The sequence below is a fragment of the Phocoena sinus genome, chromosome 11 (assembly GCF_008692025.1).
Source record: "Phocoena sinus isolate mPhoSin1 chromosome 11, mPhoSin1.pri, whole genome shotgun sequence".
NCBI classification, from domain to species: Eukaryota; Metazoa; Chordata; class Mammalia; order Artiodactyla; family Phocoenidae; genus Phocoena; species Phocoena sinus.
Genome location: NC_045773.1, coordinates 74,326,799 through 74,352,553, shown reverse-complemented (window position 1 = coordinate 74,352,553; position 25,755 = coordinate 74,326,799). Strand labels below are relative to the sequence as shown.

The 25,755-nt window shown below is 44.8% G+C and overlaps 1 protein-coding gene and 1 non-coding gene across 3 annotated transcripts in view; one reads left to right on the top strand and one right to left on the bottom strand.

Moving 5' to 3' along the window:
• CLIC5 (chloride intracellular channel 5) overlaps positions 1–25,755 on the top strand; it is a 164,984-nt gene that overhangs the window by 36,645 nt on the left and 102,584 nt on the right. Inside the window, exon 1 of one of the 2 annotated variants that reach the window (XM_032647615.1) lies at positions 19,501–19,912. The exons of the other annotated variant lie outside the window; for it this stretch is intronic. Within the exon in view, the coding sequence (XP_032503506.1) occupies positions 19,850–19,912 (63 nt within the window). The 5' untranslated portion in view covers positions 19,501–19,849. Of the gene's footprint in view, positions 1–19,500; positions 19,913–25,755 lie in introns of those variants that run through there. 2 annotated transcript variants of the gene reach the window in all.
• On the bottom strand, positions 16,430–16,535 carry LOC116762948. The gene has a single exon (XR_004352376.1). It is a non-coding gene; the product is annotated as a U6 spliceosomal RNA (small nuclear RNA).

Here is a 25,755-nt window from a genome sequence, read left to right as displayed (position 1 = left end):
TGGTTCCAGAGAAGGGCTTCTGAGAAGTCAACCCACTCCACCCTTGTCTACCCGCTTTCTCCCAAAGATGGAGCCCTGCCCCTGGGTCCTAATGAGATCCTGGGGGTATGGGGTCCCACCTGGGTGGGCAATATTTCTCTGACAGGCAAGGTCTTTAAGTTTGGAGACTAGATTTGCAGTCACAGCAAAAGTAGATGAGTCCACTTCCTTTCATTTATTCAACAAATAATTATTGAGTCTCACAAGCCACTAACTATGGGACCTGGATTTGATTATTTTTTTTTTTTCATCGATAAAAAGTGAAAGGGGGGAAAACGAAGGCATTGGGACCGAGGTGAGCTCCTGGGTCCCCTTCACTTTAGCGTTAGTATGTCTGATATCACAGAATGGCTGCCCGAGGGGCTGGCCAGTGCGTCCTGACCAAATAAAAAGCTAGTCTTGGTAAGTGGGGGCCCTCCTGAGTGCAGTAGGTCCCGGGCTCAGGCTGAGACCCAGCCTCTAATGCTGAGGTTCATTGTCACTGGCTTAATCTTCTCAATACAATTTCAGTAACTTCTGAACCGACTCAGCAATCTTCCTCTGGGTGAATCCCTGTCTGTAACCCAATTACCAATCCTTGCTGTGATTCTCCAGTTATATGCTCCCCTGTGCTTTCAGCCACCCAGCATGACTACATCTCTGGTACAACACCCAAGATGGGCAAGCACCGTTCAGCAAACTGGGGGAGCTCTCTGACCATTTTGCAGATGGTCCATCCACTTACTTATTTAGTCCTTGTGCTTTCATTATTTCTTAGTGAGCACAACCCATGTGCCCACACCCTCGGAGGCCTTTCTGCCCAATATCACAACTGAGTAATTTGTTCTTTCAAACTGGGCCAAGGCATGTCATTCAGGTTGATAAAACTGTGATCAAAAGCTTGTGCTTTTGATTTTTGAGAACCAGACCGAGGTTTGGGTATTCATTTACAAAAGGCTTCTTAGCACTGTTTTGAGTAAGGGGTGGAGGAATAATTAATAGTCAGTCGCCACCAGAATCACAGGGATGTTCTTCTTATGGGAGGGAGGGTCCCTTGAATTCTCATAAGGGAAGCAAAGGAGATAAAATACAGTACGTGCAAAAATATTAAGACCTTCTTGATATAGACAAATATTGAAATATTATGTTGTACACCTGAAATTAAGATGACATAATGTTGTGTCAGTTATATCTCAATAATTTTTTAAATGTTAAGACCTGAGGTTAAATAAGAATTGTTAAACTAAGAGTGGAAAAAAAATTTGGTGGGGGGTATTTTTTTCCATGCTTCTTTTTCTGCAGGAATCTTATAATCAGTTTTTCAGCTTTTATAGAATATACTATGGAGACTTTATGTTATTTTATTTTTAATTTTGGAGTAAGATGGTAGACAGAATTTGGAGGGCAGTGATTTCCAAGGAGAAACTTCCCATATTCTTTTCAAAACAAGCTATCATCACTCTTATACTGCAAAACACACAAAGTTTATAAACCTTGAACCCTTGGGAATCCTCTAATAAAATACTTGCTATTCTGCAATGCCACCGAATTAAGTCACCATCTGTTCATTTATTCAACAAGTACTTCCTGAGCACAATTCTAGCACTGTGGGTGCTCTGTGGGGAAATGAAAAGAACTGTAAGACATTATTCTAAGCTCAAAAACACTGCAGTCTCATCAGGGAGACAAGATTTACAGAGCGAAAGGAAAACTAATAATAGAACACAGTTTAGGATTAAACAATAAGGGTAAAAATAAATAAATCGCCAAATGCTAAATAAATGCCAAATGAAACAATAAAAGTGACTCTGAGTTTCAAAAGGCAAAAATCACTGCAGGCTGAAGGGATAGGAGACCCTTTCTGGAGAGGTGAGACTTGAGCATTTGAACACAAGGAGGACATAGATCAGGCTGTTTGAGTGGAGAGGGCTTATTAAGAGCCAAGTCTGGCTGTGATGCAGCCACCGGGTCGGCTGGTGCCCCCATCAGACAAGTGGCCCTTAGAGTGACTTGACTAATTGTGCAAACTGACCAGGTACATCAGCCCAAAGGCCCCAAGTGAGAGCCTGGGGTAGATACAGAGAGTGCCCAGGCTTGATGTAAGTCAGTGCTAGTTTTTCAAACACAATTCGGAGAGATTCAACGTCCAGAGGCAAACAGACCCAGAGAACTGTAGAGATGGAGGCATTATGAGGGGAGTTGAGGCCGGGTTATATCATTTAAAAGGAATTGAAGCATCGGGCAATTGCCAGGTAATATTAAGCAGCAGGTTTGTTTAAATAACATATCCTAAACCAAAAGACTACTTGTCACTGAGTCAAAGTGCCTTTTACTTGAAGGGAAATATTTTCTGTTCCATTAGCTTTTTTTTTGTTTTTTCTTCTTCTAACATTAGTCAATAAGTTGAAAATTCCTACTGTCTTTTGAGGAAAAGATCCCAGCACAATACAAAATAGGGAAAAGGCAGTGACTGGTAGTAGCCAAGAGATCTGAGTTCCTGACCTGGTTCTGCCATTGATACCATTTGAAATATGAGATCTGTCACTTAAACGCTCTAGATTTGCTTTAGCCCCACAAGATGACGAAAACATGGACTGCCTTAATCATCTTACAGGGTTATTTGGGTTGGAGGTAAGGTAAAAATTTTTAATGTTTTGAGCACCTCCTTTTAACCAAGTACTTTCACATTCTTTATGTCGTTTAATGATGAAGACAAGAGTCCATATTAAATATGATTAGCCCTACTCACAGTTAAGGAGACTACGAATTGGAGAGGTTAACTGATTTGTGAAAAGCCACACAGCCATTGCAACCCCAGTTCTCCAAACCTTAGGAGTCACTCTTCCCTTTATTGTCCAAAGGACACAGTTTGAGCAGGCGCACTGCATGCCTGCTCTCTCCTCCATCAGCTGGGTGCCGCTTTTGCTCCGAGAAGGTCTGAGACAGAACGTTGAAAGAGTGTAGTCCTCCTTGAGGTGGGAGTGTCAAGTTCACACTGAACCACCCGATGAAGCTACAGCAGAAAAAGGGGGTGGGCTCCTGGCATGTGACATGGAGTGCCCCCAGCATGGGCTGCGATATGTTCACCGGCTCAGCCTGAAGCAACTGTGTTAGAATTATCCCCTGGCTCAGGGCTACCTGGAGGGGACATCTTGCCTTCCTTCTGTGGACCTAAAAGACTCTCTTAAAAGCAGTTGGCTCAACTTTGGCTACACTGCATCAGCTGGGGAGCTTTAAAAATAATCCCAGTGCCCAGACCACACCCCCGGACCAAGGACATTAGAGTCTCTGGTGATGGAAGATGGGAATAAATATTTTGATAGGCCCCGAATGCAGCCAATTTTCAGAACCACTGACCTAGAGAACAAAGGAAGGCTCTCCCCAAGGGCAAATCTGAGCTTCCAGTATTTTACGATCCAGACTCTCCAGAAACAGGGAGAAGCTACTCTGGCACCATCTCCATTAGTAGCTTTGTTTGTTTGTTGTTTGTTTGTTTCTGATATATTAGCAAGTGGAGAGTAGCAGTCCCAGGGCTCTACCCTTAGTCTTCTTACTCTAAGATGCCATTGTTGCCTTAAAAAACTAAAAGCCTCAGCTTCCCTGGTGGCGCAGTGGTTGCGAGTCTGCCTGCCGATGCAGGGGACACGGGTTCGTGCCCCGGTCCGGGAAGATCCCACATGCCGCGGAGCGGCTGGGCCCGTGAGCCATGGCCGCTGAGCCTGCGCGTCCGGAGCCTGTGCTCCGCAACGGGAGAGGCCGCAACAGTGAGAGGCCCGCATACTGCAAAAAAAAAAAAAAAACAACAAACAAACAAACAAACAAAATCACTAAGAGCCTCTTGTGTTAACTTAGCATTTGATGGCCATCCACCGGGGTTATTGTCAAAGCTGGCTCTTCAGATGCCATTTAAGTATCAAATGTTGATTGTTTTTAAATTTTACTCCTATTAAATAGATAATTGGTGGTGATCAGCCGTTCTGGCTATCGTGATGGAAGTCAGTGCAGAGAGGACCATGCCGTAAAGATGCTCCCCAGATATAGATAAATCTACAGATAAATGAATCTATGGATAGAAGTTTATTTGTTACAAAGTGATGCTAGTTTCCCACCCTTTGGCATTTCTTCTCTCTTCTCTATACAGGGTCTTTGTGGGACTCTCAAAGTCAAGACTTAAAGCTTCCTGGGCTGATATTATCAGGAAACAGGGTGGGTCTTCCTGTGTGTACAGAATAAAGGTAGAAGCTGTGGAGGGGCACGGGAAAGTGTCGGGCCGCCACACCCTCCCCTCCCCTCCTCTCCGCCTCTGCTGCGGGGCTACAGAGCTTCAGTGGGCAAGAGACTCACAAGGGGAGGTGGGGGGAACTTATAAAATGCAGATTTCCAGACCCCACCCTCCGATTCAGTGTTTGTGGGAGGGGCTCAGAGGAGCCCATTTTTAAGATGCTCCCTGAGTGATTCAGGAACGGACTGTCCTAGGAAACTCTGCTGGCCCCACACCCTTCTTGAAAGGCTGACTTTTGTGCTATTTATGGCCATCAACCTGCATTGTCCTTTGTAAATGCAGATGTGACGGACTGAGCCATTGGCTAATTTCCTCTGTGCTGCCTGCAGATGTACAAACAAGGGCAGTGGGAGGGTCTCCAGAGGAAAGTAGGATCTTCGCGTGTGAGGATGTCTGTGGGGGACGAGGGTCCTGAATCCAGGGCAACTCTGTAGAAGAGGGAATTGGCTTCCCAAAGACAAACGTGATTGACTTTGCAGCAGTGAGGGACCCACATCGCCCGAGGGAGCTCTGACAGTCTCCTGACCTGCCTGAAAAAAAATTTCCAGCAACATACGAAGCAAAAATTGTAAAAAGTGAAAATAAAAAATTTCTCCCTCCCTCATCCCACTGTTCTGAAATAATCACTAGAGTTTTGTGTATAGCCTTCCAAACAATACGTGTAATTGTGTAGAATGACATATATTTTACAAAAACCAAATAAAGGCATGCACTTTTCCACAATTTGTTATCGTTTTCTATTTAACAATATATCCTGGACATCTTTCCATGTCACACAATCTATGTCTTTCCTGTGATAGCCTTCATTATGTGGATGCACCAAAATGTACCCAGTCTCTTTCTGGTGGACATTTAGTTCACTTCCGATTTTTCCTTATTTCAAACAATGATGCAGTGAACATCTTTGAATCTACACTCTTTGCTCACGTAAGAATTTCCTATCAGTGGACCTGTTGGGTCTTCATATGACCCAAATTTGTCTTCAAATTTGATGGATAACAGGCCCTCCGAAAAGATATACCAATTTACACTCCATACCCATATTGCAATATTTACCCGCAGATTTTATCATGAATCTTTAAAAATTTTTACGAACTAAATAAGTGAGAAAAATTGTTTATTGGTGCAATTTCAGTTTCTTAGCTAAATGGCATGCCTTTTCATTAAACATGACTAATATTAATTAGTCCCCACTTCCTGTTTTGTGAACTAACTGTTCATATCTTTTACCCAGAGTCAGGCTCACCTTTGTGTTTTCACACATCGTGTTTCTTATTTTCACTATGGCATCTGCTGGCAAAGAGTGAATAGTCTTGTGTTGGAAGAGTAATGCCATGGAGATGGTGAGGGGGCAAGGGAGCCATTTCCCAATTAATCAAAGGTATCAGAACCACCAACTCAGTATTAAAAAGCGCTGCCTATATTATTAGTGTGTAAGACCTTTAAGAACTGGAGGCAACACACTTATTTCTGCAAAGAACAGGAAGAAAATAGACCTTAATAAGGATTGTTGAACAAATGGAGTAGATGTGGACAGTATAGAGCTAAACGTATACCATGTGTTGGGCATGAGGGGAAACAAAGATAAAGAAACATCACCCCTGCTTTCTCAAAAGCTTGAGAATTTGTTGGGGCTGTCGCTGTGTAAAGTGATGAGTACAATACAAAAAGGTGGTTAAAGTAAAGGGATGAGTAGATGCCTCCTGTACTCGAAGATCTTAGCTCTAGAAGGGCAACAGATACATAAATAATTTCAATGTAGTAGAACAAGAAGAGAGATTTGTGTAATGGGTTATGGAGGCATGAGTTTAAGGATGAGAAAGAGTTTGGCTGGGTGAGGAAACGTGCAAAAGTATCTCAAGGAAAGGGAGCATAAGACACAGAGATAGGAAACAGCAGGGGTGTGTATATAGGAAATCAACCGTCATAGACTTCCCGGAATCTTTAAGGGGCCTGAAGCCAGCATGTCCACAACCTGTCACATCATGGTCCACACTGAGGCCACTGAAGAGTTTTGAGCAAGGGCTGGTGTGACCCAATGTGCTTTTTTTTAAAATTGTTATTTATATTGGGGTATATTTGATTTACAGTGTTATGTTAGTTTCAGGTGTATAGCAAGGTGGTTTAGTTATACATATATCTATTCTTTTACAGTTTCTTTTCTCATAGGTTATTACAGAGTACTGGAGTAGAGTTCTCTAATGCTTTACAGTAAGTCCTTGTTGATCATCTATTGTATATGTAGTTATAAGGGGTTAATGCCAACCTCCTAATTTAACCCTCCCCCACCTTTCCCCTTTGGTAACCTTAAGTTTGTTTTCTGAGTCTGTTTTCTACTTTGTAAATAAGTTCATTTTTATCATTTTTTTAGATTCCACATATAAGTGATATCATATAATATTTGTCTTTGTCTGACTTACTTCGCTTAGTATGATAATCTCTAGGTCCATCCACGTTGCTTGCAAATGGTGCTATTTCACTCTTTTTTATGGCTGAGTAGTATTTCCGTTGTATCTGTGTACCACATCTTCTTCCTCCATTCCTCTGTTGATGGACATTTAAGGTTTGTAGATGGCTTCCTCTGGCCACTGGGTGGAGATGGACTTAAGGGCAAGGTGAGTGGCTGAGGGTGGAGGGCAGTTAGGAATGTTCTAGTGACCGTTTAGGCAGGAGGCAATGCAGCCGCGGCAGTGCAAATGGAAAGTGGGGAGATTTGAGAGTAGGGACTTGGTGACTAATTGGATTTGGGATGACGGAGGAATCAAACAAAAATATGGGCTTGGTTTCTGGGTTTGGGTGACTGGATAGATGATGATGTCACTGGCCGGGAAAGAAAATACAGGATAGGAGAGGATTATTCGTGTGGTATTTGGAAATGTTGACTTTGAGGAAACTGGGATAACCCACGGGATTTACACGGCACAGTTATATATTAGCATGAGGCTAATATCAGGGACGAGATAAAGGCTAACATCTAAGATCTGGGAATGAATGAAGGAACTCCAGATGGTCTTGGATTTCACGGCATAAGCCTCATTCATAACTCACTCATAACCAGGCATCACTCCCAGAAGTTCATTGTCCCCTGATGGCCCATCACACTGCAGATCTGAAATGAATTTGGGCCTAGATTCTTGAAGCTTTTGATCTCTAACACAGCAGAGGAAGCCCAGCAGTGCATTCTTTGCTGTTGATGGGTATGAGCTGCTCATAGATCCTTGCTCAAGTTTCCTTCCCCAGAGCTCAATTCCACAGCCCAACAATAGCTTGCTTGTGGTGAAAGGAAAATTGGGGTTCTCTTGTTTTGTGAGAAGATGCGCTCCCCTGAATAACAAGATTGGGATTGGTGGCCCTCACCTGTCACTATCTCAGCATGAATTAGTTTCTTGTTTACTATTCCGCTAGTTTGAATGACCAAGAGCCTGCTTCAGGGGAGACTCTGTATAGGATAAAGACATCAGAGTACATCAGAGAGTTCCAGAGGCAGTGGTGGCTCTGCTGCTCTCCAGCACAGGGAATTTGGATGAGTTATTTTACCTCTCTGAATCTGAGTTTTCTGATCTCGTTAAAATGGGGATAATAAGAAAAATACCTGTTCTCCTACTCTTCATGACTGCTGGTATGATAAAATAGAAATATTTTGGAGGGCCCATGCAAACGTTCTTACTGTCTGAAGATGCCCGGCAGAGAGCCCGCACTGACCAGGCCTCCGTCAGCAGTCATCAAAGGAACTCCAAGAACTATGCTCATTCGTTTGCTCCTTTATCAACCCATTTACTCGACAGATGCCAGTTGAGTGCCTCCTCTGTGTGAGGCTCTGTGCTCACTGCTAGTGACAAAGAGAATGAACGCCATGCAAGACATGGAGGAGCCTTAAATGCACAACGCTCAGTGAAGAAGCCCGTCTGCAAAGGCTACATATTGCACGATTCCAACTATAGGACATTCTGGAAATGCAAACGATGGAGACAGTGAAAAGATCAGTGGTTCCCAGAGGCTAGGGGGAGAGAGGGATGAATCGGTGGAGCACGGAGGGTGTTTAGGGCAGGTGAGACGACTCTGTAAGATACTGCAATGGTGGACGCAATGTCATCATACACTGGTCAAAACCAATGGAATATATAACCTCAGGACTGCACCCTAATGTCAGTGTGGGCTTTGGTGATAATGACGGTCAGTGTAGCGTCTCTGATGGTAACAAATGCACCGATCTGGTGCAGGACGCCGATAGTGGGGAAGCTGTGCAAGAGTGGGGACAGGGGGTTCATGGAAACTCTGTACTTACTGCTCAGTTTTTTAGTAAACCTAGAGACAGAGAGAGAGAGAGAGAGAGAGAGAGAGAGAGGAGAGAGAGAGAGAATGGATGCTGTATGCCTTTTAGGCCCCTACAGCTTACTAGAGGAGAGAGGAACATAAACAGATCTTCAGACGTCGATAAACGGGAGTAAGTCCTGCGTGCATACAGCGCAAGCAAGCGCCTTCCCTTTTTGTTGTTCTGGTATTTTGTCTTCATTCGTGACACGTGCATGCAGAGGGGTCAGTACTATTTATCATTCAGGGCAAGACCCCCTTCAGCCTTATTTACTGCAGGGGCGAGCAGCTTCAAAATGCCTGTGGCCTTCCGAGACAGGGGTGAGGGGTGCTGAGTGGAGAGCATCCACTAGGCTGGGTGCACAGCAGCCCTACAACCAGAGGGAAGGAACAGAGGGAGTTGGCCTTGACTGATGAACTCAGCCAGACCACTTTGGCGTGGCTGTTTTGCATCCCTCTGCCCTTTAATTTGATGACTTCCCATGGGGAGCCGAGTGTGGAGAGAAAGGCAGAGCTTAGGTCAGCGTTTGTCCCTTTGGGCCTTAAACTTTGGGAGGCTCCATTAAGGGCATTAAGTCTGGTGTCTAGTGATGCAATTACCCTGTGCTATGTGACGGAAGATCGGTGACTGACTCCATATTCAGCTCTATTCGTTCGGAGGGCTTAATTTTATGACTGAGGAAAAGTGACAAACGGTTGGGTTTACAAGATTCCTAAAGAGCAAGGTGAAAAAGAATTAGTTCCACTGTAATTGAATGAATTTCAATGCACTTTTTAAACATAAAATCACTTAGATAAAATATCAGCCTTGGAAGTGGGTTTGCCATCCCCCCCATACCCCCCCAGCCCCGTCAATGTCCTAGCCTGGTCTAGATGCAGCCAATGAGCCAAAGCAGTGGGAGAGTATCTTGAGGTGAAAACAGATACTGCAAAGGGAGTCTTAGACTAATGTCTACCTTTTGTATGGGGGTACATTGCAAACCTTTCCAAAGTGTATTTAACTGAGGAAATTACGCATCATTACAGAGCAATACAGAAAGTGTATCGGCTGCAAACTCAATATACATTCAGTGGAGCTGTCATTATTTCTTCAGGCTGGAACTTTTTCACTGAATGAAAACCTCCAGGCAGATTTTCTCCAACAATTCCAATAATGTATTGAAATTACAAAGGTTGTATAATGTAACTAAATAAGAAAAGGTGAAAATGTGACCCCGCAAAGTCACATAGGGGTATCATGGAGGATTTCAAGCTAGACTTTCATTTCTTCAACGTAAAATGCTTTGTTCTATCTACCTCAGGGGCCCTCACACATGCTGTTCCTTTCTCTCTTCCCTTCAGTCTTCAAGTGACTGGCCCCTTTTTATCATTCAGAGCTGGGCTTAAATGTCACCTCCCCTGAGAGGCCTTCCTCAGGAACACCCTACGAAGGAGGTCCCCTCATTCCTCACTGTGACTCTTTAGCACTGTAACCAGATTCCCAGATAATATTGAGCAATTTTATAACTATACATCTATCTATTTGTTTACATGTTGTGTTCTATCTCCCACAATGAATTGCAAGACCCACCAGGCAAGGGGCCATGCACAATGGTTTTTTCCCCCAAGGTACATCCAGTGTTTCTAACAGTATTTGGCATATAATAGGTACTCAATAGATAAAGGAATGTGAAAGTAACCCCGGCCATGGAAGTCTTAGTGGAAGAGGACTCATTCATGAGGCAGCTGGTATAGATTCAAGTGCTATCTGGTTACAGAAATGTAGGTAATGAGCATCTTTTCTCAATACTATCAGATCTATTTTGATTCTGTGTTCCTAAAAACACATTGTATCTACTGAACTAGCCGGGCTGAGGAATGGGAGCACCCCCGCTACCCTACACACACGCACACACGCACGCACGGCACGCACGCAGCACGCACGCGCACGCAACTCGCGCCACGCGCAACGCACGTGCGCGCACACAGGCACGCACGCACAGCACACACACACACCACACTTGTTTTAGGCACTGTGAGTTCCGTGGGACAGCGAGCGGCTGGGTTTTATCATAAATTTATCCCTAGCATTGAGCATAGTGCCTGGCACAGAACAGCCAACCATGTTTGCTGAATTTAACCAAAGTGAGATATTTGAAGTGCTTTCTGCCTTCTCCCTGGAAGAAAGAAAACTGAAGCAATTCAAGGTAATATTCTCTGATTTTCTGTCCAAGCTTTGTGGAGTAGGGTTAGTCTTCCTGGCAGCTTGTAAAAGATTGCACGGTTGGCGAAAATATATGACAAAAATAGAATCAAATCTTCCTCCCTGACTATAGATTAAAGAGAACCACTTATTACTGTGCTGCAGAAATAAATTTCTCTGTATCGGCCTAGCTATGACCAGGTAATAAAGCACAGAAATGTTATGTTCTGTTTCTCTGGGTTCCTAAAGTAGAGAGAGAGAGAGATACAAGGAAATATACGGAAAGGAAGAAAGACTGAAAACACAGATATGTTCCTAGAATTCTAGGAGAGGAACAGACTTATACTGCTGCTCCCACTTTTAGGATAGATTATTTTAAAATAATAATAACAATTCAGTTAGATCAATTCTGCCCATTTCCAAGAAGGAACTTGTAATTTTCTAAATAATATACTATGCCTGTCAGGAAATAATTCCTTATGTAGCTTGAAGAGCTGATACGATGGCAGGCAGACAGTCAGATAAAGATAAAGGATGAAGGCCATCAAGCGTGGTCAGGGTAATTACAGGGTACAAATTCCACTCTTCACCTGGGAGCATTGCTTTTTGAATGTTCCAGTAGCTGATCTTCAGCTTTCACTTCCAACCGGGTGTTTACTTCCTTTCTCTGTCTCTCTCTTTCTCTCACTTTTCTATGCATTTAAATATAATAAAATAATATTAAATAGTGCTTATTTATTGAGATCATTAAAGTAGACACTAGGGAGTCAAACAGACCCGATTCAAACCCCAGCTCTAGAGCTCTGTGGTCAGTTATGCTTACTGACTAATTTGTGTGTATCAGTTTCCTCATCTGCGAAATAGAGTAATGATAGTAGCTACCTTGTGTGTGGGGTTGAAGTGAGGGATTAAGTGAGAAACTGCCTGTGAAATGATATACATTTGGGGGAAAAGAGCTCTTTTGTCCTTTGTTTATGGGTCAGTCAGTATGTTGGCTGCATTATGGATATTCATAAATAGAATTATTTAAACTTTACATAAAGTTGAGGCAAGATACAGTTATCCCCATTTTACACATAAAGAAACTGAGACTTAGAGGAGTTGGATGACCAGGTTACAAGGCTAGAAAATGGCAGGAGCCAAGTCTTCAATTTGGAACTTCAGGATCTAAGCCCAGTGCTCTTTTCCACTGTATTGTAAGACTTTCAAAAAAAAATCAATTCCTGGAGACACTGTTTTATGATTTTGTCATTTTATTGTGTAGCTATCTATGATCACCTTCAATGTACACATAGGACTTTTCTCTGTATTTTTGTCAATTTCTGAACATATTTTTATTTTCATCTTATATCTTAGCTTATGAGCCTGAGAAGACTACATAGTGTTTTTATGAGGACTAGACCTTTAAAAATAATACTTTTAATTCATCTCAGGATGTGGCCTCCTTTTTAAAGTGCATCATTCTGTTGCTGAGATCTTATTTCTGTCATATGGACCATCTCTTGCCCATGGCCCTCTTTAGTTTATGCAGGTTCTAACTGCTGTGGATATAAATCTCTAGTTGCAAACATCAGAAAACCCAGCTGAAGATGGTCTGAGCCAAAAAGAGATTTTACTGACCATCAGGACAGGAAATTCTAGGCACAAAGAGGTCCAGTCCCTCACAGAACATGGTCCTCCTCTCTCCATCTCTTGGCCCTTGTTTTCTCTCTGTTGGCTTTACTCTCAGTGAGACTCCATCTTAGCGGTGGCAAGATAGCGCAAGCAGCTCCAGGATCATATCCGAGTTTCTCCATAAGTCCAGCTGAAGGAAAAATTGTCTCTTTTCTGACAGAAGTCCCAGAATTGGATCTCATTGGATCCAAGTTGATCGTGTGTCCATTTTGAACCAATCACTGTGCTCAGAGGGATTCAGAGGCTCCCATTGGCCAACACGAGTCACCTACCCTCCCCTGAAACTCCACTTGAAGCTAAGAGGCTGTGAATGGAGGAGGTGTAGAATCCTAAGGAAAATTAGGGGCCCCTTTAACAAAAAGAATGGATTCTAGTTGTCAATCATTATAATAACACCTAACTTTTCCTTTCAGAACTGTAATCTGTTTGGTAATGGACATTTGCCCACTTCCCTCAGAACATTCTATATTCTGCTCCCACTTGTATAGATGCTGACTTTCCATCCCCAGTGTCCCTCACCTTGCTTCTTCTCCAACCCTCACTCTCTTTAACAGCACACCATTTTTTGAGTTATTAAAGGCTGTCTCTGGTCAATTGGCAAAATGAACCTGTTGGCCAAAATAAAATCAGATGTGTGGGTAAGAGTAATATGGGTCAACAGTTGTTCTGGAATTTTGTTATATGTATTTACCTTGGACCAAGGTTTTTTAAGTGCATTTGTGTAATAGCTGTGTTTTTATGTGATCTTGCTGTGACTGAAGTATGAGCTTTGCCATTAAGTGAGGGCAGTCACCAGAGTAGTAAACTCTGTCAAAAATGCATGGTGATGCAACAGAACATGACCTGAGATCACTTTTCTCTAGCCTTTTGTCTCCTGTGGTTTTCCATTCTCCAGGGACTGGGTATTTTCTTTTTTGGGGGGGGGGGTACGCGGGCCTCTCACTGTTGTGCCCTCCCCAGGTGCGGAGCACAGGCTCCGGACGCGCAGGCCCAGCGGCCATGGCTCACGGGCCCAGCCGCTCCACGGCTTGTGGGATCTTCCCGGACCGGGACACGAACCCGTGTCCCCTGCATCGGCAGGCGGACTCTCAACCACTGTGCCACCAGGGAAGCCCGGGGCTGGGTATTTTTTATTTTTGATGTGCTACTTCTTGGTCCCGATTTCTTTTTTCAGCGTATCTCTGGCTGTCTCTTAGGGTTCCAGAGTCCCCAAATCCAGTCACTCCTTAATCTAAGACCAGCCATTCACTGATCCTACCAATTCAATAAGCAATTTCTAAGTCTCTGTCAGCATCTTAACCTCGTCCAGCCACATCCTACTTCACATACACAGTAAATCCTGGTGGTTACGAAAATAGGCTTTAATGATGGAGAGACTTGGGTCAGAATACCAGCTGTGTTGTTTATAATTATCTATGTGACCTTGGGCAAGTTACTTAACCTCTTTAAGTCTTAGCTTCCTCATTTGCAAAATGAGACTAATAGCACCTGCCTTGGGTTATTATGAAGATGAAGCAAACTAGTAAGAGATTCAGAGTTCCCACACATGGTGGCCTCTTAGTAAATGTGAACTATTATTTTTGTTGCAGAACCCTTTCCTGTGTTTCAGTTCAAAGCTAGAATACTTATAAAGACTTCACACTGTAATGTCCATTTCACTAATATCAGCCTTTGAGAGATATGAGTACAGAAGTCCAAGAGGAAGAAGAGGCTGTGAATAAAATAGGTGCCAGTTATCTATTCACTGATTCCGTCAACCTTTATTCAGTGAGCATGTACACTGTGCTGGGAATATTATCAGTTTGTTTGCAGGTTTATAGCCGGGGGCCATTACATTCTGTGGGTTGTGCAGAAGAGACATAAAACTGGATTCCTCTCCTCAAGGAGCTTTCACTCTTGTGAGAAAGACATGACTCAACCCTTGAAGGAATTCCATGAAGAAATAATGCAGGAGCTAAATCTGCTCATTGTCAGGAAGTGATATGCACACTGCATGTTCTCAGAGGGTTCTAGAAAGAGCGTGGCACCCCCAGAACTCTAGTGGAGTAATGAGTGAATCAGTGGGATGAGTGACAGTTGTTGACAAGGACCCCTGGCTTCAGTCCAGCCTACTCCCTGGCCTCTCCCTTTGCTGAGCACAAGTAGGCAGGTTGCTGCTAGGACAGAGATCACTGGCGATGTTGAGCACGCCCAAGAGCACGTTAGTTTATGAAGGAATAGAATTAGCAACCCACCCCGTCCTCCTCAGGGCCCGACCTGTGACCTCATGCGGGTGGAAGCCCTCATGTCTCTGTGTCTACCCTCCCTTGATCCTCCTTCAAAGACACAATACGACTGGTGCTTCGGCAGCCGTCAGCAAAATCTGCCAGTCTCCTCAGCTTGAACCTGAAGCCCTCGAGCTTGTCCAAGAGATCCTCCGCAGAGAATGTAAGGGTTGAACAACCTGACTCCTATATACATAGCTACCTTGGGCAGAATGAGCGGATTCAACTAAATACCATTAGGTACATAAAAGTTAGAGCCTATAACTAAATGATATACTCTGGTACTGTGTAAGGTGAACATTTTTGGAAAACTTCCTTATAAGGATCATCATTGTTTCATGATGATATATTCTTTTTCTCTCGTAAATATAGCGAGAAGTTTATTAATTTTATCGATGTTTTACAAGAACCAGTTTCTGCTTTCATTGATTTTCTCCATTGTTTTATCTTTTTTCAATTTCATTAATTTCTGTGCTGCTATTTATTATTTTACTCCTTCTTGCTTTGTGTTTAGCTGGCTCTTCTTTTTCTAATTTTTTTAAGGTGGAAGCTTAGGTTATTGATTTGAGACCTTTATTCTTTTCTCAAAAGAACTTACTTATAAATTTCTTCCTAGGTGCTGCGTTAGCTGCATCTCACAAATTTTGGTATGTTCTCTGTTCATTTGTATTTAGTTCAAACTATTTTCTAAGTATCCTTGAGACCTCTTTGTTAACAAGTGAATTTCTTAAACTGTATTGCTTAATTGCCAAACATTTAGGGGTTTTCCATATATCTTTATTATTGGTCTAATGGATTCTGTTATAGTCAGAGAATATATGTTGTATGATTTCATTCTTTTAAAAATAATAAGGTTTATTATGTAACCCAGAATATGGTTTATTTTTGTCTATTTTGGTGAATGTTCTGTGTGTACTTGCAAATAGTGTGTATTCTGTTGTTTGGGTGGGATATTGTATAAATGTTTATTAGATCAAATTGTTTGATAGTATTACTTATGTCTTCTATACTCTTGCTGATTTTTTTGTCTTCTTGTGCTATCAATTTCTAACAAAGGAGTGCTGTAGTCTCCAAATGTAATTGCATATTTGTCTTTTTCTTCTTTCCGTTCTATCGCTTTTGCTTCATGTACGTTGTAGCTCTGTTATTAGGTACATACACATTTGGGGTTGTTATAGCTTCTTGATGAGTTGGCTCTTTTAACATTATGTAATACCCGTCTCTTTATTCGTGATGATTTCCTTTTTCTGGAGTCTGTTTTGTTTGGTGTTAATATGGTGACTAACTTTCTTTTGATTAGCATTTGCATGGCATTTTTCCTCATCTTTTTACTTTATCTATATCATTATGTTTGAAGTGAGATTCTGTAATGTGCCATGTATTAGTTTTCTGTTTGCTCTCTTTTTCCCCCTTTTAGATTATTTGAATATTTCTTGTCATTACCTTTTAATTTACATATTGGTTTTTTTAAACTGTAATCTCTTTGTGTAACTTTTATAGCTGTTGTTTAGGAGTGGTTACCAGATACATACCTAACTTTTCTCAATCTGCTTAGAGTTCATAGGTCACCACTTCAAGTATAGAAACATGACACCTATATAAATTCCTTTGCCTTCACCCTTTATGTCATATCATTAAATCTGAATATATTGAAAATCCAATCACATATGTTATAATTTCTTATTTCAACGATCATACAAAAATATGGGTGTTGCACAGATGTGCACATCATCCTTTCATTGGGGCCATTCTAATCTTTGCTGTATTGTTCTAATTTTAGTATATGTGCTGCTAAAGTGAGCACTGAATATGTTTTTGAAGTGCTTTCCTAATAAGGATTTATCCAAAACTTGCAACAAGTTTGTGAAACTATGATTATTAGAAGTACAGTCTATATGATCAGGGAAGTGTTTTTCTCTGAAGAAAGCTCGAATTGCTTAACCAATTATGCTTTGACATGAAAGGGTACAAAATAAGGTCTTTTTTTATCATGAACTAAAACAAAATGTCGAAATAAAAACTAGAAATATGCACAGAAATATTTTATAACCAAAGAAGAAATATTTTTTTTTGCAAAATGAAAGTTTATAATATCAAAACTATCAGTCATCTGCAGAGATGTCCAAATGGGAGGTATTATCTAGAAATTAAAAGGGAACTGTTCCTTTTTTCAGTAAGTGGTAGATCTTTGAAGAAGATGAAATAAAAGCTAACTCTGCTAGGTTTGGGATTAGGGAAAGTAGAGGTCATACCACACGTTGTTTAGCTCATAGCCAAGAAAATAATCACATGTGTAAAGCATCTTTCATTCATTCAAAAAACAAAAACCCTCAAAGGCACTTTGGCATCTAATTTTATTTACCTCTTTCACATTGCTATTGTGAATATTGTCCACTGTCCAGAGCAGGAAAGTGATGAGTCTGTGCGGCATGCAGCGAACGTAGCAGTCTCCCTCTGTAACCTTGTCCTTCCCGGAGTATGCGGTCATTGGCTTGGAATGTACAGCTATGAAGGTGACTGCTTCTCTAAAGGCTTTGGTGATGTAAGCCAGAAACCAAAGAGGAGGAGAGAAGTTAAGCCTCACCTTGATGAAGCTATAGCGTACCATGAGGGTTGCAAGTTAGGCTTGGTGACTGTTTTCTTCAGTGAATAGGAGACATTTGCACTTGGAGTTTATGGGGAAACAGCCTGCCATAAAGGGCGGTCAGGATACCTTGCCATTTTCTCTGCCTATCAGATGCCTGACTATTCAGGAAGGTTCAGCTGTAGTGCCTTCTGCTCTAGGAGGTCTTTCTTTCCGGCCACTCCAACTGTGGTGAATAATCTCTCTAGGTGCTGACTTATGTAGCCCCTCCATGTGCCATGTGTGGCAGCCCTAGTCTTCCTCTCACGGGACTATTCTCCTGAAATAGATTTTAATCTACATTAAGACCAGGGCAGTGCCTTTGTTTCCCCAAAGTGCCTGAAGTTTGAGAGAGGCAGTTAGTAGAGTCGTTAAAAGCATGGGTTTAGTCTGTCTGAGTTCAAATCCTGATTCCACCATTTCCTAGCTGCATGACTAGGGGCAAGTTACTTAAATAACTCTATGCCTCACTTTCCCCACTTGTAAAATTGGGATACTAACACTATCTGTAAAGATTAAATAAGTTAAGACATGCAGAGTGCTTAGCATTTTTTTGCCTGGTACCTAGTAAGTACTGTTACTTATTTTTATTAAGTGATTACTTTTTTTTCTTAGAAAGCTGTGGAACAAATATATATTTGTAAGTAAGGCAAGAAAGAGCACAGACAAGCGCAGCTAAAGAGAAGGCAAAGAACACAAATAGAAGTTGACCAGGTACCAGATGCGAAAGACTTAGCACCTTTTTTAAAAGAAATGGAGTTTGGGAATGTAAACTGGTACAGCCACTTTGGAAAACTGTCTGGCAATTTTTTTTTTTTTCTTTGCGGTACGCGGGACTCGCACTGTTGTGGCCTCTCCCGTTGCGGAGCACAGGCTCCGGACGCGCAGGCCCAGCGGCCACGGCTCACGGGCGCAGCCGCTCCGCGGCATGTGGGATCTTCCCGGACCGGGGCACGAACCCATGTCCCCTGCATCGGCAGGCGGACTCTCAGCCACTGCTCCACCAGGGAAGCCCCATAGCAATGTTTATTCAAGAACATTCTAATAGTCTAGAACCAAGCAATTACATTCCTGAGTATATAGGCAACAGAAAAGTGTCCACGTATCGTGAAAGGATTTTTATAGAATGTTCATAGCAGCCCCAGGGTAGTCATTAACTGGAAACTATGCAGATGTCCATCAACAGAAGAATCAATAAATAAATTACGGCAATAAAAATGGGTGGTTTCCAACTACACACAGCAGAATGGATGAATCTCACCAACGTACTAGTGAGCAAAGGAAGCCAGACACGGAGGAGAATATACTACGTTTATTATAAGATTCCAGGCAAAACTACCCTGTGCTGTTACAAGTCTCACCCCAGGTGAGTGAGAGCCTTGGAGAGGGAGGAGAGCCAGAGAGGAGAGATCAGAATGAGCTTTTGGGCGGGTAGCTAACATTTTACCTCTTCATCTGGTGCTGGTTTCATGGATGGGTTCAGCTTGTGAAAACTTATTTAACTGTCCACTTATAATATGTGCATTTTTTGCCCCATGCGTGTATTATCCTTCACTAAGCAAACAAACAAAAAAACAAACAAAAAAGAGAGAAAATAAGTAAAATAAGAATAGAAAAGAAAGAAAAAAGAAGAGAACGCAAAAGACAAAATGAAAGGAAAAGAAAACCAGCCCAGAAGGTTACACATCACCCCCTGCCCATCCCTGCCTCCCCCTGCCCCCAGCCCTACTCTATTGATCCAGCACGAGGATGGCGAATGCATGGTTTTCAGGGTCCTTCCGTTCTCTTCCGCGCTACCCGCAGCCCCTCCCCACTCTGAGCATCCCTAAGGCAAGAAGGGGCTTTCCTCGTGGGTAAAGCTGCTAAGAGAGTAACTTGGAGGAACTGATGCTTCGTTAATGAACGTAAAGCTTAAAGCCATCTTCCCTTTCTCTCTCTTCTGTTCTCTTCTCTTCTCTTCTCTCATCCTCTCCATCCCCCCACTCCCATCCCCCTTTACCTTTCTCAGGGCATCCTCCTACCCCAGTGGCGGTGCCGCCCGGCCGGTCTGCACGCGCCCCGCAGGGCCTGGGGTGCGGGGCGGGGGCCGCGCTCGCGGGGAGCCCCTCCCGCCCGCCGGGGCTGACCCCGCCCCGCGGCGCCGGCTATTTTGGGCGCGGGCGGCGACCGCGGGATCGCTGCCGGGCGCGGATCCGGTGACACCTCTCAGCGCGCGGCACTTGTTGCTCTCAGGACCTGCCGGCCATCCCTGAGCCCACCTTTCTCCCTCGCCGCCCCCTGTCCCCTCCTGGCTTCTCTCCTTTCCGTGCGATCGCCCGGGACACCGATCTCTCAGGCACCGCTGTCACCGGCTGGAGAAATAGATTAAAGGAAATAAACTCCCTCCGCAGGGGGCCCAGCCGGGCAGCAGCAGCGGCAGGAGCTGGAGCGCTGGCCCGGGCGCCGCAGAGGTGGCGCCTCCCCGGCCCGGGACGCTGGCCCCGGGCGCCGACGGCATGACGGACGCGGCGACGGCTAACGGGGACGACAGGGACCCCGAGATCGAACTCTTCGTGAAGGTAGGTCGGCGTCCCGGCGCCGCAGCACCTGCCGCGCCTCCAGCCAGGCTCGCGGCTCACGTGCCCGGGCGCGGAGCGCTCTGGGACGCGGACCTTCCCCAGGGAGCGCAGCCCAGCCCTGACGGTCCCTTGGGTAGCCTTTCTGTTGCTTCGGGGCTCCCGGGAGGGATGGAGTCAGGTGCAGTCTGGCAGGTGGCTGTCTTCTCGGAGAGTCTGCTAGGCAGTTTGTCAAACCCGCCGCAGGACCAGCCGTCACCCTACCCCGGCGCGATTTTGGCCTGCCCTGAAGGGCATCTCCAGGTGCAGGGAGATGGCAGGAACCTGGCTGGACCCCTGAAGCTTTCTTCTAAAGTTGCGGGGTGAGGGGAAGGAAGAGGGAGAAAAGAAAGCATTACTGATAATATGACCTTTGGCAAAGCAAAAATAACATTTCTTAAAATCCCCCTTTTCTCTTTTACTCAGTGCTATTAAAAGAAAAGCAAAAGGAAACAAAGACGTTTTCCTGCTCTGTGACCGGCAAAGCAGAAACCAAACACTCCACTCGCCCACATTATTGTAATTGTCATAATTATGCTTCCGCGGGGTTGTAGCAGGAAAGGCTAAGGGTAACCTGGGGCAGACTGGGAGGAAGGGGCACAGGGGAAAAAATTAAATTAAGTTGCCTTGCTCCCTGGGCAGAGACGGGCTAACATCCAAACCTGCTGCACTTCCTTTGCAACCTGGAGGGGGAAGGATGGAGGCCGAGGCAGCGTCTCCCGGTCCTCGAGCGTAATAAGAAAGAAACATTTGATAGGTCTTCGTGCAGCAGAAGCGGGGAAACCTGAGGCGCAGGGAAGTTGCCTCCGGGGCGGTGCAGAGTCGCCAGAACTTGGGGGAGGGGGCGTCGGCTGGCTGCCTGAGCTCAGAGACCTTTCACAAAAGGGAAACACCCGCAGAATGCAGTTTCCCTAGACATACACAGGTAACTGAGAAGGGAAGAGAGCTTGGTGCCTGTCCGGGGCCTCCTGGCTGAATTTAAAAGGCATATATATTCCCCAGGGATGGGGAATATACACATCGTTTAAATTTGTTTTGACCAAAGGATCCTTATCTAATACAAACTAATTAAACAAATAGAGTTTCACAGAAAGTATAAGATCTATATGACCTTTTGGTTTTTGGTACCTTTTGTCACCTACAAAATAATAAAGCAGTTGTGACTTATCTTACACTTGGAAATTGCTCTGTCTCAGTTTGGTCCAGCCTACCACGAAGCTTTGTTAAATTTTTTCGGCTGGATTTTTTCATTTTGGAGAGTTATTTTTCAAAATTATCCATAGATACTACATTTGTTTTTTAGTGAGACTTACTTTCCTCAACGTGTTTCTCTCCCCCCAGATGAGGCTTCTGTTTCCCTCATTTGGTTTCTGGGACCCCTCTGGGAGGATTTCTAGGCTCTCTGGCAGACCAGGTAATGAAAGAGGTCATGTCCTCCCAGGCTGGGCAGTGTTGGACCCAGGGCCCGGCAGGTCTGCCCTGACCCCCAGCGTCCAAGCCTGCGATCTAGGGAGTGAATACGGAGAGCTTTTACAGAGCAAGGAGTCTTGCTGTTCTTCTTGAGGAAAGCTATTCTAGGACTTTCTCAGATTCCTTGGGAGCAGGTAGTTTCACGGTGTCAAGTTCCTGAAAGATATTTGAAACACAAATTGACTCTTTTAGAGCCAAAGGAGCCCTTTGCCCCGCTCCTAGGTGAGAAGACCATTCTACCTGCACCTTCTGAATTTCATGTTGGCAGCTTGGAGGGTTTCTCCATTTGTATAGAAAGCTCACTTCGCAGCCCCCAGTGCCCGCAAGAATTCTAAAGTACCCGTGTTGTCATTTGCTTTTTTTTCCCTAAAGGAAAGGAACCCATGAGAGCCAGGCAGGCCTTCTTGGTCAGCGCAGAAACCAGATTGATGAGGGAACAAAAAAATCAGATAGGAAAGCTCTTTTGATTCCCCCACCCCCCTTTTGAGCTTCTGGTCAGTAGTTATCATTTACAGGGACAAGTAAAGGCTGAAAAAAAAATTGTGAAAATAAAGACACTGCCCAGGTTTTGAACGGTTTCCTGTTAGGGAAGCAATGTCCTGATTTATAGAATCAGGCATTTCCATAGTTTGCCGTGTCTCTTAGCTGTATGATTCCCGTCAGAAGAAGGTCCTTCTTTTTTGTTTTTTAAAGAAGATGTTGGGGGTAGGAGTTTATTAATTAATTAATTTATTTTTGGCTGTGTTGGGTCTTCGTTTCTGTGTGAGGGCTTTCTCTAGTTGTGGCAAGCGGGGGCCACCCTTCGTCGCGGTGCGCGGGCCTCTCACTATGGCGGCCTCTCTTGTTGCGGAGCACAGGCTCCGGATTCGCAGGCTCAGTAGTTGTGGCTCCGCGGCATGTGGGATCCTCCCAGACCAGGGCTCGAACCCGTGTCCCCTGCATTAGCAGGCGGAGTCTCAACCACTGCGCCACCAGGGAAGCCCAAGAAAGTCCTTCTTGTTGAAGGGGTCAGGTATCCGAGGTGATCTCTGCAGGCCCAGCGGGTTGGTTTCTAGGAAGCCTCCCAGGCAGGCTTGCCTCACCCAGTTAAGAGCTGTGACGTGGTCATCTTCAACAGAAGGGGACACGCTTCCCCCCGAACGTGGCCTGTCCCCTGGGTGTGTCATTCAAAGCCTCCATAATCCAGAGAGTTTCAAGGACATACGATTCTGTGCCACATCAATTGATAATCATCCGTTACTACCGCCGCTGCTAATAATAATAGTAAACGGCAGCGTTTTAGGACTCAGGGAGCGCATTCAAATACCTTATCTCATCAGGTCCCCAGCATCCTTGTTCGTGAGCCTTGGTTCACTCAGGAAAAGTGATGTAAACAAATAAATGTGGCTCCCAGGGACCTCCTGAGACGTGATGCTGTCAGAGCACTTGGCAAGCGGCCGTTTGCTCTCCCTGTAACAACCTCAGGAACGAAGGATGATGATCTGTCCCGTTTTATGGTTGAAGAACTCAGGTGCTCAGGGAGCGTGTGAGAAATGCCCAGAAGTAGATGGCAGTGAAGAGCAGTCCTCAGCTAGCAGTTTAGACTCTAAATTTCTTACTCTTTTCCAAACACCCATATGTCAGGTCTTGTACCTTCTTTTGCCAAGTCAGGCTTTCAAGTGTTTCCAAGAGGACACTTCCTGGCAACTTACTAGTCCATTCTAATGTGGTCATAAAACGCTGTCAAAGCTCCTGCCCAGCCCTGCTCTGTACTCCAAGTCTCTCCCGTCCAGGGAACTTTCTAATGGGGATGTTTAAGAGATCACAGAGGTTTGAGGAGGTCAGCTCTGATTCTCATTTCCCAACTAATGTGGATGGGGAAGAGGAGACAGAGACCTGGGTTCAGATCTTGTCTCTGCCTCTCATTTGTCGAGTGACTCTGAACAAGTTCAGAGTGTATGAACAAGTGTATGAGTCTCAGTACACCCCTCTTAAAACAAGAGGGTGGTTACAAATAAGGTGCCCGTATCTTGAACTGTCCAAACCAAGACACTTCTGAGAGAGAAAGGAGGTGCTACCAATGGTTAGGAACAGGTGTCACCGATGTTGTGCAGGACGTGTGGCCACCCTGGTTATGAAAATACCTCCCCCACAGACTGGCTGTGAGGATACCACAGGAACAAATAGAGGAAAGCATTTTGTAAATTGGAAATTGCCATGAACACATTGACTTCGATAAGGATATGAGTTCCATGGCAGATAGAACCTTTCTTGATCTGCAGGTCCCTGATTTGCCTTAGAGAACAATGGCCTGGCTGATTCCTCACTCGCAGGGCTATTTTGAGAATAAATGAGATCATACGCAGCTGGGACTTTGATCACAAAGGGAGGACAACAGGTTAGAGTTGATAGTGGCAGTGAGTGTGGTTTATTGAAAGAAAAAAGAGCACGGAAATAAAAGCAAAACAGAAAGTGATTTGGGAAGACAAATACAGGATGTACTGCATAGTTAGATCTCCATCTGTGTCGACTCCCTCACCCCCGGTGCCACCCCTAGACCCCGGAGGTAGAAAGCCACCAAAGTGAAGTGATGATGGTGTACCAGTTGGCAACAAGTGTCTCTTGGGGCCAAGGGTGTGAGTTTCAACAGAAACCAGTGGTTCTCAACTTTGGCTACATATTCAAACCACTTGGGGGAGATTTTAAAACTCCTGATGCCAGGCTGCTCCCCAGGTCAATTACATCAGAGTTTCTGTGGGTGGGACCCAGAAGTGGTATTTTTTTTCCACACCCCCAGGTGACTTCGGCGTGCAGCTCTGGTGGAGAGCCACTGGGTCCTCATCAGAGGCGGGTCCCGAGGCAGTCAGCTTTGCCACAGCTGAACTAGGCGGCCTTGTTAGTGCAGATGAATGTCTAGAACTTCTAACAGCCTCTGGGCATCGTGTTCATCCCCATCAGGAGCATTGTTGATAGAGAGCTTGCAGCCAACCGGTGCTCCGTGAACAGATGCTGACGGACTATAAAGCCCTATCTGCAGGACTCCAGAACAATCCGTGCATGGGGTCGGTCTAGTAAATGATCATCAGTTCAGCCTGGGGGAAACAGAACGGAGTCCTGCTGTTTGTCTGATGGAAATGACTAGTCTTTTCATTTACTGAGTGATCCGAAAGGCTCTGACAGTGGTGCAGAGCACCAGTCAAGACGTGGTGACCCGTGGTGTGGTCATCTGACTTCCAGAACAGGCAGGATCAAATCTTCTTGTGCTGCCTCTCAGACCCCAGCTGCCCACTGGCTGCCTGGTCACCTGCCCAAGCATGGGTTTATCAGGTTTTGAAGCTCCTTTTATCACATTATGCCACTGTTTTTCTTTCCCACTACCTCCTGGTTTTGATCTTCGGTCAATAATCCAATACACCGATTCATCTGCCCTGCTGTGTCAGCGAGTGCATCCTTACGTGGTAACACACCCATGGGAGTGCTAGTGTCAAAGGGTAACTCATACACGTCCCAGGTTCCCTGGCAGGTGGTGGGAGTGAGGACTGAGGGTCTCAAGGTGCTAAAGCCCACAAGCCAGTGGTGTCAGGTCCTGCCTCCCTGCCGACTTGTACTGTTTCTCTGGGTGTTTGGTGGCTCTCTCCACCCAGGGCAAAGAGCCCATCAATTTAGACAGTCAGGTCAAAAGCTTTCCATTCTTCGTTCCTTTTGAGATTCCAGATGCTGGGCCCATGTGAGTGGCGACAGGAGGTGTAGTAGAAAAGTGCAGTTTTCAGTGTCAGACTGAGGGTCGTCTGCTGTGTGAGCTAGGACAGGCTGCTTGACCTCTCTGGGCCACAGTTTTCTTACCACTGCAGTACTGATAATGGCAATACCTATTTCCTGGGGTGGGTGTGAGCACTGAATGAGCTGTGTATGAATCTGGGGTCTAAGTAAAGCTTCCTCTGCAGGCCCAGTATAGCCCAAAAAGTGAGAAGCCAAGCCTTTGCTTGTCCCTTCCTTGATGTGTCCCAGGACTCAGACACTCAGTCCTATGTTCTGCTGCCTCGTTGCTGGAGCCGGGACAAAGGCCGCTGGGAGCCCAAGCACAGGGCAGCTGTCTCTGGATCTGATCACCTCCCACAGGGCTGCTGCTTCAGGAGCTGGAGTCCCCCACAGGCCACTGTCTGAAGTAATGTAACCACAGGGAGAGTGTAGATCTCTGACCAATGGGTGGGTTCTTCCAACTCAAGGGATGTTGATTCCTCCTGTAGTTGCTCCCACATAGCTCGAGGGGCTGGACCAGGATGCATCAAACCACTGGGGGTGCCCCTCCCCTTTCAGCTCCATGGAGATGATACTTCCGGGGTTTTATCCCCTTCTTG